At 38.8% G+C, this 13,162-nt stretch overlaps 1 protein-coding gene across 8 annotated transcripts in view; it reads right to left on the minus strand.

Annotated features, from left to right (window-relative positions):
• Positions 1-13,162, minus strand: part of GRM1 (glutamate metabotropic receptor 1) — a 183,066-nt gene that overhangs the window by 33,851 nt on the left and 136,053 nt on the right. For all 8 annotated transcript variants that reach the window (XM_057406852.1, XM_057406851.1, XM_057406853.1 and 5 more), the window contains exons 5-7: positions 10,034-10,280; positions 4,348-4,516; positions 2,405-2,531 (exon numbers count right to left, since the gene is read on the minus strand). In XM_057406852.1, coding sequence (XP_057262835.1) covers positions 2,405-2,531; positions 4,348-4,516; positions 10,034-10,280 — 543 coding nt within the window. The remainder of the gene's footprint in view (positions 1-2,404; positions 2,532-4,347; positions 4,517-10,033; positions 10,281-13,162) is intronic.

The raw sequence follows: 13,162 nt of genomic DNA on the forward strand, positions 1-13,162 counted from the left end.
TTAAAAATAAAATTTAAATGTCAGGAATGCTGAGCAACAGAGACTGATTTCAAATGGAGAGAACGAGCACCTTGACAAGCGTGTCTTGGGAAATGGGCTAGTATGTGCTTTACACGTCTTAAAGGGACTGAGGATTTTAAAGCCTCCATCTGTGATGGAAATTGGGACTGCATAAAACTGCATACATGTTTAGCAGTTAAGATTTAAAGCAAAGGGAAAAACAATCTGAAATGTGAGATGTTAACGTCTGTGTCTAGATGCTATGGTGACTAGCAGGATATGAAAACAACACACAAAAGCGAGCTATAAAAAACCCATTTGATGGGAGAAATCCTGGCAAGAAAAGAGAATTTCAAATTAAATGGTACTGATGGTGACTCCCACAAAGTTCAAGAGCTGGAGTTTATCTAGCTCAGTCTCCCTTTTCTAAAGGTTAGGATGGCATCATGTTCTTTTCACAAATTTGTACTTTGTACTGCATTGCAGGTAAATGAATTGCAGGGGTTAAAAAAAAAGAAGTTTTTCCTCAATAAGACAGAATGAAGAAGCTGTGCAGGAGCAGACTACCATTTTGATGTTCTCTAGGAAATCAGTTGATGGCTATGCTGTCATTTGGCTGATGCTACTGTGATTTTAGAACAGCAGTAGTCCAGCCTCCTTGCTGAGAAGAAACACAAATCAGCAGGTCATCTACTGATTTCATTAAAACTTAATAGATTGCAACATGCCCCTGAGATTTTTTTCTTGCTCTGATGCTTTCCTCAACTCTTTTCAGCAGTACCTGTCATTTTGACATGCCCCCTTTTGAGCTATTTTGGGCAGCTCGTAGCAGTGAACAATATTTGCTCAAGTGCACATTGATCTCTCACTATGCTCTTGTTCTGCTTTATTGATTAAGAAGAGGTACCAGTTTTCTTCCCTGAATAGTGAATACAAACAATTTCATGAACCTCTAAAACTAACAGAATCCAGTCGTCTAGGGATATCTGCTTTAAAATTAGCAGACACTGATGGGCTAGGAGGTGGAAATTGAATATAAGCTTTCCCAGTTGTAAGGACATTGATGAAGGGTGCCAGGGATTTTCTAGTGTCTATTAAGACAAGAAATTTTTCCACAATTGGGGCCCTTACAGAAGGTATTTTTCAAGAACTCCTCTTCCTACAACCCACTTACACAAAACTTGAAGGGACTGAATGATCACTGTATCTTGACAAATCTGTTTGAAGCAGGTTCAGTTTCACACCGTGAAGAAAAGGAGGGGGCCAGGTTGTGGTGAGAAGCATGGGATACAGACAGATAAACACACATTTGGGACATGACCATACCTTGTTTTCCATACAAACCCAAAATAGACAATGGATCAAGTTTCCCAGTTTATTGTGATTAATACTCTATTTTTATCTGGAGAAATGTCCAGTTTTCCCCCTCAAAATAAATCCTCTAAAAGCTCACTTGCCTTCAGTGACTAGCTTAACAATATCTCTTGGAACTATTTAATCAAGATTTGAGTGCTTCCTTTATGTGTTAAATGGTGCAGCAACATCTAGTTGCCAGGCAGTCATGTGAAAGGACAAAGACATGATAAGTTGCAATTCGGTCTTCAGATAGGTGGTCAGACTGTTTCTCCAACTAGAATGACGCTCTGCTGAATACTGTCAGCCAGATTTGCAGATGCAATATGGGGCAGAGGTGCCAGAGGTCTTTTACAATAAAAAAGCAAACCCCGAGGTCAAAGTGGCGCTTCTCCGTGCATTAATTCTATTTTCTCAGGCTAATGGTTACTGCAAAGCCCAGTGTAGGTGCGGAGGTTGACCTTGATACAAAATAACAGGAAGATGCTATGGCATAAAATTCACCCAAAGCATATATACAGGAGAAACCAATTCTAGCCTTTTCCCCTTCTTCTAGCAGCCTTTCTTAGGATTTTGTTGACAGTATTCTTGCTGGTGAATGCAGTGAGAGTGACCTTTATACCAAGTCTGGTAGTCAGTTACTAAATGGACTGAAATCCCAGAGAAAGTATTACTAATTGCATGGTAGGAAAATCAGAAAGAGTATCAAGTCAATCTTACAAGGATATACTGAGCTCTTGTGATAATCACTGATAAAATTGCACCAAATGCTGCTGAATTCATTAGTACTCTTAACAGCTTTATCAATGCTTATGCTAAATGAAGAGGAAGAACAGACAGACAATATCATTTCTTATTAGTAGAAATTTTATCATCTCTATTGTCTCTATGGTTGAACTAAGCAAAAAGATATAGCACATATCATACATGCTAGTCGGCATTGGGGTGTGTGTTCAAGCATGTGCCTTTAATATCTCTGTATGCTGCTACCTTACTCTCCACCCCACACAGTTCTCCTTGTGCCCTACTAAATGGGAGTGCACATCCCTACCTGCCAGGTCAGCATTCGGCCACCAGCCAAGCTCACAGGCTTTACATGTGAATTCATCCTGAACAAATTCATTCTCCTTGCAAGCAGTGCAAATCCAGCAGCAGCTCACTTCTCCTTTCCTGATCACCTGTAATGGAAAAATCCATCCTCAGCTACAATCATCTGTAAGACAACAGAGAAGCCTCCTCCCACCCCAGCAAACAGATGTGACCTGCACTGTTTGAAATATGACAGGATTCCTGTGTACAGCACATTTCAAACAACAAGAAAACACGAAGCTTGATTCTGTATCTACTCCTGCATATTAAAATTTGTGCTTAGGAGTTCAAGAATAATCTCTAGGGACTCTCTTGGGACTCTCTCTATTTTGTTTTGGGGACACAGCACTGTGTTGAAAGTACAAAACCATTTTCTCTTTGGTAAAGAGGAATGGTGAGTGTTATATTTTCAATCAAACTTGAGAAGAGGCTTAATCTGAGAGATTGTTCAGGTCAGAACAAGTAGGTCAGCCCACACAATATATATTGCATAGTACAAAGCAGTAAACAAAGTCAAAGGTTAGAACAAAGAGTGATTCATGCATATATATGTATATACACAAGCATATGCACACACACATAAATTCTAATTTATATGGAATTCTCTGTGGGACTCATTACACTATTGTAAATAGAAATTCAAATAAAGTCAAATCAAAATATGCTAAAAGGACCTAACTGGTCCTACTAGAAAATAAAACAAGTACGTGGTGACCAACAGAATGCTTGGAACAGCTCTTTTGGAGACAAATGTCCCTGAAAGCTGTATTTTTCTCTGCTGTGAAAGCTGGTGAGTGCAATGTTGAAAAGGTGGCTTCCTTGTCTTGACTCCTAGTTTCATTATGCTGAGGCTGAAAGAAAGATTAAGGATATCTTGAGCTCTTAGAGCAACAAAGACTGGCTCAGTTTGCCAGAAAGGAGAAATCTAGCCATTTCTGTAGCATCTTCATATAGCGTCTATATGCAGAGCTAAGTGTAGTAATGAGATACAAAATGTTTGTTTTATTGAGTGCTGGCTTTGTGCGCTTTTTTTGTTAACATTTCCTCCTGCAGTCTGTGGAGAGAGTCCAATAGACTTCAATGGAAGCCGAAACTGGCATTTTGGATGCATGGTGTTTACATATACACACATACACAAACTGCACAATCACAAAAACACAGAAAAGATGTTTTGGAGGGTAGTAAATACTGATATTTGTTGAGTATGTCACTATGCCTTTGCCAAATCATCAATCACTTATTGAATTAGAGTAGCAATATAAAATTAAAATGCTGCGAATGTGTTTATTGAATGAATTTAGATAGGAAGGTCTGCTCTAAGGTGATTTTCCCAAATGGGCTTTTTGCCATTTTTAACTTACTGCATTTTGACAGTGGTGCAACATGTCTTTATGTCATCTAGACACTGCAGGTGGCAAATCATTTGTTGCCTGATACAAGTGCTACTTTTTGATAAACACAGAGTGATTTCATTTGTGTTCCCATACCTCCTGTTGTGAACATGGGATACAAATAGTCCTTCCCCCCCCCCCCCGCCTTTTCTTGTAGGTGTTATTGCTGAAACAAAATACTGGATTCCCATGGGTCACGTTATTTTCAGGATCAGCCCCCAAGTGAATCACAGCCACTGACTGTTGTAGGCAATGACTAAGTGAAAATCTTGTGAATTTCAGTTCCTGTCACACTACAAGATTCTGCATCATTACAAGGGGCAATTTCAGAAAACATGGGCCTGTATATGGGATTGTGAGTATGATATTAAACTAGGGGTCTTTCTATGCTTTTGACTTTCCTAAAGGAAAGGAAGTCATATCCCTTTGCTTGAAAAAATCTTGCTTGGGTTTAAGGAAAAAAAACATTGCTTATTCACACTTTTATAGCAGAAAATAAGCGTCTGCATCACACCTTAATCTGGCCCTTCAAGCAAGGCTCACTGCACACCGATCGGACCATTCCACTCTTATTCATCTGAATCCTGTAGTCGTCAATGTTGAGCACACCCTCGTGCCAGGTCCCAATGAGGACATAGTCATAGCGGTTGGGCTCTATGTATTGCAAGTTCATGATGTCATACCTGCAAGGGAAAAAATAAAATGAGTCACTGTCCTGCAGCACTAAGGATAAAAAACTACCTTGCCATTCTCCTTCTGCCTCCTTAAATATTCATGTCATCCCTTAATACCCGGGAGTAGAGTTTCACAGAAACACCAAATACTGTAGAATTTGCAGCAGAATCACAGGAAATTACAGCTCCGATTGCCACGCAATTACCAATTGCCTGCCCTGCTTATGTAAAACTGTGCCAAAAAGTGCATCCAGAAGGAATTGCACATCAAAGAAAACGATGCTAAAGATGCACATGTAGGTGCTGTCTGGTGTGTTTTTCAGCCATTTTTCAAGATGTCTTTAGCATTCACTTGGTGCCTACATACAGGTTGGTTGCAGCATAGCCTCTGCTGGAACCTCTAAAGTAATCAGTAGAAATACTCTAACTAAATGAACTGGTATGTCATAAGTTAACTGTAAGCACTAGTTCAACTACTTATATTACCCAGCCCAGTGATAACGTCAGGAAAAGTTGGCAACTAAGGCACAAAGTTTACTTCTTCACCCTAGGCAAGTAGGAAAGGACTTCCAAAGGTTAATGCAGAGGAAGGATAAAACACACTTACAATAACAGTCAGCTTCCCTGCCCCCATCATTCCTTTCCATGTGTTGGACCTGATGTGACCTTACTGCTCATTGCTCATTCTCTAACCCACAGAACGTGACTTGTGCAAAGCAGTGATAAACTGTGGTGATTTTTTAATAGAAAATAAGCAAGAATGGGAGAAAGAGTATTGGAGAGTACACAAAGAACCACAAAAGAGGCTGGACCTACAGCCTGACCTCTTGAGAAGGGGAAGAGCTTCATTTAAAAAAGGATAAGAGAAGAAGGGCTGAGAACCAAAAATCAGTGCTGGAACCAAAAGTCAGTGCTGGAACCAAAAATCTTAAAGCATCTTCTGTTTCTCAAGCCTGAGATTGACTGCCTTGTTTTTCTCTACTGGATTGTCTGAATCTCTGGGGGAAAAGTCTTTTGTTTGTTATGAGTGTTGCTAATCTGTATTTGCTTTAGGAATGAAAGGTAAGCAAAGTATGAGGCATAAATAAAACTGGGATGGTTGGTTGTGGGCAAAGAGAGACATACTTGTTTATTTTCCCTTTTGTGGTTCAAACATGCAGAATTCAAACTGTCTCTGCACTTCACAAAGAAAGGAGGTACTAGAATTAATCTCTATATGCTTGGTTTTCTTAATGAGCTTTTGGGATTTCTCTAGTTAAAGACAATTTAAAGAAGTGCATATTTACAGCTGTCTTCAGACCTCAGTCTTGTATACTCAATGTCAGTGCCACTGCAGAGCTCCACTAAATCACATGGGAAAAGGGGCTCTTGTCACTGAATTCAACGAGGCTCCAAGCAGAAGGCAGCTCCATTGATTGGCAATCGGCTACTAATTGAGAGGTTGCTTAGAAAAGGCGTAAATTTCAAATTCACTAGGAAAAAATTCCTTCTCATATCCCAGTTCTTGAAAAGAAAGAACATAAAAAAAAGAAGACTTGTTTCAGGATTGTGAAGAACCAGGACAACAAGAAGCAATACAAGCCAGGCACTTTTTAATGAAGACTCAATAGATAGGAGTAAAACTGAGCAGGAACGTACATGCCTCTTCCTAGAAAGAAGAACCTACTTGGTTTTCAGTGTGACCTTGTATTAGACTGATACAAAACCAGTTACTCTGGGCTGGCAAATTAATTCAGGAAGGGAAGTAAAAGATTACAAAAACCCTCACATTCCCTTCATGGAATTTTCAAGCCTGCACAGATTGTTTTCATTTTTGCAAAAATATATCACAAGACACAGAGTGGCATTAATGCAATATCAATCAAGATTGGCTATTTCAGGGATACGGTTTTAGGTTGAAAGCCATTCTTATGTTTTCTTATAATACTGTTCCCTTTTCTATCAGTTATCTGTCAAAGAATGAAGTATGCAGACTAAAAGCTCTTACACAGTCTTGCATATGACAAGTTGTAGCACAATGTTTGCAACTTTGATATGCAACTTGAATTTTAAGTGGAGAAAATGTGGTCTAACACACACTTGGTGTAGAGAGACACGCTTAAGTTCTTTATCCTTTCCTTCTTTTCCTTAATGAAAAATTTCTGCTTTGAATAAGGACAAGTTCAGTGCTGGAATACTTCCTCCCATCCCCTTGCTCACATATGTACAGATTTAATAGTTTGGGGCTAATTAGCCCGAGCTAACAGTTATTATCCTAGAAGTAGTGTGTTTGACAATAATTACGAAGCTTCATTTGAAAACGAGCCCTTTGTTTGATATAAGAACAAGCTCTCTGCCATACTGAGAAATGATGGGACTGAGTAGGTGGTGTCAAATGAACAAGTCACTTGTGAGGTGAGCCAGAATATTAGCCAGCTGGTCACAGGTACAATCCTACTCCGGTTAGTCTGTGCTAGCTGAAGTTACCTTTTTCCATAGCCATAATAGTAAACTGCCATTGAGGTTTGCTATCCTGGAAGCCAGAATGGAAACCAGCAATGATGAGGAATGCTGGGCTGTAACTGGCCAAAACAACCACCCATGAAAACAAAATTCAAAACTACCAAGTATATTTGAAAAAAAAGATCCTCCACATACAAGTTTGAAGTCTGTATTATTCATTAGATAATGTAATCAAAGCACTGGAGTTGATAGAGTTGCCACATCTGAAGTCAGAACAGCTATTTTAAATTTTGAACTAGGCTTAAATGGGTCTACGTCCAAGTCTAGTCATGGTAAAACAAACACCAACATTTCTGTTAGCTTGTGAACCTCAGCTTTTCTCCATGTGTCAGAGGTCCATTGTAGGGATTGAAAGTTCTCCTCCCCATTGTTGGATAATGTTTTATGGTCAGAGACCTAGGCAAATTGTTTGTCCTAGAGAGGTAAGTTTCTTCATACCTGCCATAAGCTGAAAGTAGGCAGTCATCCTAGAACAGACAAGAGCTCAAAATGTATCTGTCCCTTGCCCCTTCTGTAGGACAAAAGAAGGATGTGGTGTTGACTACCGTATCTCTCACACCTTCTCAAGCCATTTGTGGGAATCTGAGTGATATGATTAGTATTGAAAAAGCAAATGGGAGGTACTCAATGAAAGTTAAAATGTCAGCAATTTTACCGCTATGTTCTTAATGACAGTATAGTGAGCCCATACTGTTGATTTTCCAGTGTTGCATTCATGTCATTTTTCCCGAAGGCAGTGCAGTCAGTTAAATGACTGAATTTGTGCCCTTCTGATAAAGGTCTGCTTCACATTTCTGCATAAAACCTCTTCAAATAAAAGATTCTGCACAGAAGAAATAAGGCTTTGAAAATGTGCTTCATGTTTTCTAATCTCATCTTGATGAAAGCTGTAAACCATAAACTGAGCCTGAAACAGAAAAAATGACATTTAAACAAATTATACAATGAAGAAGCTGTAAGGGGTTCAAAACAGGAAATTGAGCGGCAGGCAAACATAACTACAGGTATCTCTGTCTGCTCTCTCCATGACTGTAACTGGGAGCTTGTGAGTGTCAATTGCTCAAAGAACCTCATGGATTTTGAAAATATGGTATGAGGAAGTTTGCTGCCTTCTAAGAAGGAGGATGGATTTACTCCATCTTGTGAAGATGATTTGTTCACATTATATGGTAAAATTATACCAAAAAACTTTTTGCACATTTCTGTGACATTCCTGCACGGCATAGAAAAGCTAATTAAAAAAAAAAAAGTAAATTTCAGCTCTATGCTGTATTTATGTGTTGTACATGGCATTTATCTTTCCATTTTGCAGAAGTACAAAAATTCTTTTGGGTATTGAAACAGTGCTATAGTCAGTTCACTCATGCACAAAGAGCTTTTCCATGTGGAGCTGTGGGAATACTAGAGTTAATCTGGAGCTAAATAAAATCTGCATGGGCAGAAACTACTGCTGGCATACAAGGAACTGACAGACTGTACAGATTACATTTCATATACACATTGCCATTCTATGCTATGATATTGCCCACAACAGAAATGCCACAGACTGACCTGAGGATTACAGCCTAAATAACAAAAAGGTTAATTGAACTTTCTTGTCCAAACTTGCTAACTCCAGCTGTGAAAATATAAAAGACGAACAACAAAAAACCCCACCCTACCTAAAATAACCCATCAAGTTCTAAATAGGCCAGGGAAAAAGAGAAATGAACCTTGCTACAGGCCAAAATGATGGATGGAATAAATTCTGAAACTCTGACCTACTCAAAGAAATATCCTGAAGGAAACTCCCCAATATTTTGAACTCAAGAACTGTTCATTTTTATTCTATGCTTGGTACTGATGAGAACTGCCCAGGTGAGAAGACAGTAAATAAGATTTGGGCTAAAATTGGAAAGTTACACCAGAACATGAAACCAAATAACTAACAGGCAGACAATGCAGCATATGCAAGGCTGGAGTAATGCTTTTATGGAGATAAATAGTGTATAATAAACTCAAAGCTACACTAAGCAGTTACTTCTCTGTATTATTTAAATTCTATGTGCAGACTTGATTTAAGCAGTTGTGTCAATAAGTATGTGCTTGAGTGTAAGGGAACTGCTTGCTTCTACTTTTAAAGTCTGACCTATCTCATCTACATCTTTGACTAAAAAAGTCTGAAGTATACAATACTCAACAAGGAGATCAAACTGACAAGCTTTTTATTACTATTTAAACTTAACAACCTATTTAAATGTATGTACTGTTTAAATATAAAAAACAGTGTAAATAGCAAATGGCAAAAATGATCAGTTCTGCAAATAAAGAGTTGTTTTGGAGGCTGCTGTGTCTTATGAATACTCTTTGAAGGCATAGGCTGGACTGCAAACTTTTGTTTGTTCCAGAGGTCTCTCTTTGTGCAGTGCTGGTGCTCAGATGCATTTATGCAGTAAGCCCAAAGATGGAGTGAGAGAGTCTTTAATAACGCTTTAATAACTGATTAGGAAAACTAACTCCAATGAAGTAACCCCTGAGTAGGTTTCAGTTAATAATGGATTGTGTGCCTCAGCAGCTAAATTGATTTCTTTATAAATTTAAAAAAAAAAAAAAGAAAAAAATCAATCTGGGAAGTGTCGCACTTAAAATAGCCCACAGAACTAAATGAAGAGGAAAAGATTTCTGTCGGCTCCTGTGAAAGAAACAAAGGTGACATCCAAGTCCCCAGGGCTGCTGCCTCACCCATCGCTCGTGTACACAGTGTGTCTGCAAGGGAAGGGTAGACAGTAGCAGCTACTACAGCTGGAATTTGGCAGACCTCAAATGAGTGAACCACAACACATTCTGCCAAAACACAACTATTTTCCTGCTCTGCTCAGACCTATCTTTAAACTCTGGGACAGCCAATCTTATTTGCACTGAAACAAGGAGAGCACACAGGAGTTCACTAAGCAGAACCACTTCAGAAATCTCTTTCACCAAACCCAGCAACGTTCCCCCTTCCCAATATCTGGTTTAACTAGTTGAGATGAAACATTTCTTTACCTTCCAGGGGCATCTCCCTTTTCATCAAACCAGACTTCTTCTCCAGAAACACCGATGAATGAGGATTTGAGGAGGAACTCCAAGAGCTTGCTGCCATCAATTGGCTTCATAGCATCACAGAGCCCAACATGTCCAGGGCAAAGGGAATGATGCATATTTTGTAGCCCGTGAGCCATAGCATATATAGCATTGATGACAAATCCCATTTTACTATCCTGCACATAGTTTTCTTCTAGGCTCTCATTGCCTACAATAGTAAGAAAAAAGTGTTGTTATAAGCAGAGATAAAATAACATGAAAATAAAAAAGCAATGAAATAAAGAGTTTTTCTTATTTCTCTTATAAAGCTTTAGAAGCATAAACAATGTGCCAGCCAAAGATTTTAATTAAATACATGAAAAAAAAACCCTCTTTCTTTTCCACCCAGAAATCTTTAATTCATTGAAAGAGAAATGCCCCATGAAAAAGCACCAGTTTAAGCAAATTGTCAGCTTTAATTTGTTCTTTTTGATTTTTTCCTTGTCATTCCACAGTGCTCTTTCTGCTAAGAAGGTTTAAACAGGCCAGCATCAGAATGACACATTTCAGCTAGAACAACTTTTAAAAACAATTTGCTTATAAATTTGACTTTTTGTCACATATGAAGACTTTCATTTTTTTCAAATCTCATGCTTTAGAGGGCCAAAAGAGCCACATCCCTTTCAGTGTTAATAAGCAAACAACCTAAATCAGTATCACTTCTCAGGTTATCAGAAATAGTCATTTTAGCTAGAAGTAGTAGTAGATATGCTAATTTGGGATTGCTACAGAAAGTAAAATGAAGTTTGTAAGGCTGAAATACTTTTTATGTAACTGCAGCATGAGCAGACACTGAAGTCTCTGTCTGTTGATCAGAAACGATGTGACAGTAAAGGTTTTCCCCAGACATAGGTTTTAGCTCTGACGGGCTGATGTGCAGGCACTGCCCGAGGGTGCCATTTGTGACTGCATTTCACATCAGACCCCACTGGGTCCTGGGCCCTTCCCACGTTTCTGACGAGAGCTGCTGAATGCTGTCAGTGCTAGCCCCAAGTCACAGCAGACCTGTGCGGCAGGGGTCCTGAGGGAGCTGGAAGTAAGAACATGTTTCCCTCCCCCTGAGTCATTCTATCACAATATGCTCCAAAATGCAAGATGCTTTTATCTGTAGACCTCCCACGTTACTCAGTGTTTAACAGGCATTTGCAATCCAGTCTCTTTGTCTAAGTAACACCTTGTCTACACTAGGAAAGTAGGATGTGTGAGAGACTAGGTGTTAACTGACACTTTTCAAATTCAGGTTGGAGAAGACAGTTGTCATTTTAATATGAAGAAAAGGGGAAAATCTTCAAGTTCACTGAAACTTTCAAGTTAAAATAATAGTTCCTTCCCCTAATATAGATCCAATACGTCCTTCAAATCAAATCATGAAGTCCCTCCTTCCATTTATCCTTGGAAAAGGCTCTGATTTGGTAAGTCTTCTTGACTTGTTTGCCCTGTATCAGCTGGGAATTCATTATGACAGCAAAGATCCCAAAGGCAGGGATTTCTAGCTTGCTTTCTCTGGGTGTCTCTCACACAGGACAGTGATTGCAAGTGCACAAGAAAATCTTGCTTCAATGACTATTTTCCAAATGAGCTGAACACTGCAAACAGCTGTAATGCTGAATTAAAAAATCCTTCTGAAAACAGCATAATCTGACAGAATGGGCTCATGTGCTCCTCTGCCATACATTCACCACCAGCACCACCAAGCAAGGAGTGGCTGGAGATACCTTCCCTAGAGGCACCTGCCACCTTCTTTGCATGAAAAGATTCATCGCTCCCATTCAGATTGTGTGAAACCAATACTAAGATCCATGTTCAGAAACACAGCAAGAATAGAAACCTGATATGTAAGATGACAGAATATCTATACAATAGGAAGCAGAGAGTATGCCAGTGCATTTATCTTCTCTTAGGTACTGCATATAGTATATATGGCATAGTCTAGATGCTTGTTGCCTGAATAGGTTAATATGCTATCTGAATATACTGTCTCTAGGTGTGTTTTATTGTTGGTTAGACTCCTTAGGATGGATACTTTGTGAATTTATCACTGGTTATGCTTTGCTGCAGATAGAAAATGAATATGTGACCCATTCCTATGTGAAAGACAGATGGAAAGCCCCTGTTCTTAGTACGACTGTCCTCTCTTGTGAAGCATCTAGGCAACAAGTTGCAGAAGAGATCACATGAGTGATAATGCACAGTACTCACTGTTAACTGTTTTCTACCTGAGAGTTTATCTCAGATACTTCCTTGCTTTCTCAGTTAATAAAAAAAAGGGGAATGTGACACTTACACAAGATGATGATAGCTTCCACATGCGTTTCCTGAGGCAAGCATTCATGTGGCTGCTTGAGGTAGAAAACTACATGTAATAGAGCTTGCCAGCATTTTAAAAGAGGCCATTTCCCTCAAGCATATTAACTCAGTAAAGCATGCATTTGGTTTCTCACATTTCAATACAACAGGCATACCTCCAAAAAAAATAAAATTGATGATGGGAGAATTTGCTTTTGACTAATTAGGAGTGAACATGTAGTTTACATTAAGGCTCCATGCATATAGTCCCACTGTGGAGGTGACTGCCTAAGGTCACCTGTAAATAGTTGTACTGTGGTGGAAAACAACATGTGAAGTATATGGTAACAAACATCTCTGTATGTAAATAAGATATTTTCCAGTAAATCCAGTCTGAGAAGTCATGCTTTATCTAAACTTAACTTCCTGCAGTCAAAATCGCTTTTATCTCATTTTCATCATTAGCAATTATATTATTAGCAATAATTACAGAAATTGTTTATATACTTCTGTATTTAGCTTGTAAAAATTTACTTAGGACAATCAGTAAGAAATGTGTGTATATTTTAAAACAAATGAAATCATGTAATTGTGTTCATCCAGAGACAAAACAGAGGCAATCAATGTTCAATTAAGTTTTCACAGGACAACACTTCAAGAGCTGCAAGAACTATATTATGTTTGCTGTGAGGCTTCTGTGTAAAGTTATGCTTATCCTCTGTAGGTCTTTGAAATATAACAAATGGCAAAGCAGAACTCTGGACT

The sequence above is a fragment of the Pezoporus wallicus genome, unplaced genomic scaffold (assembly GCF_028554395.1).
Source record: "Pezoporus wallicus isolate ANWC-B61680 ecotype Strahan unplaced genomic scaffold, APGP_CSIRO_Pwel_v1 scaffold_6362, whole genome shotgun sequence".
NCBI classification, from domain to species: Eukaryota; Metazoa; Chordata; class Aves; order Psittaciformes; family Psittacidae; genus Pezoporus; species Pezoporus wallicus.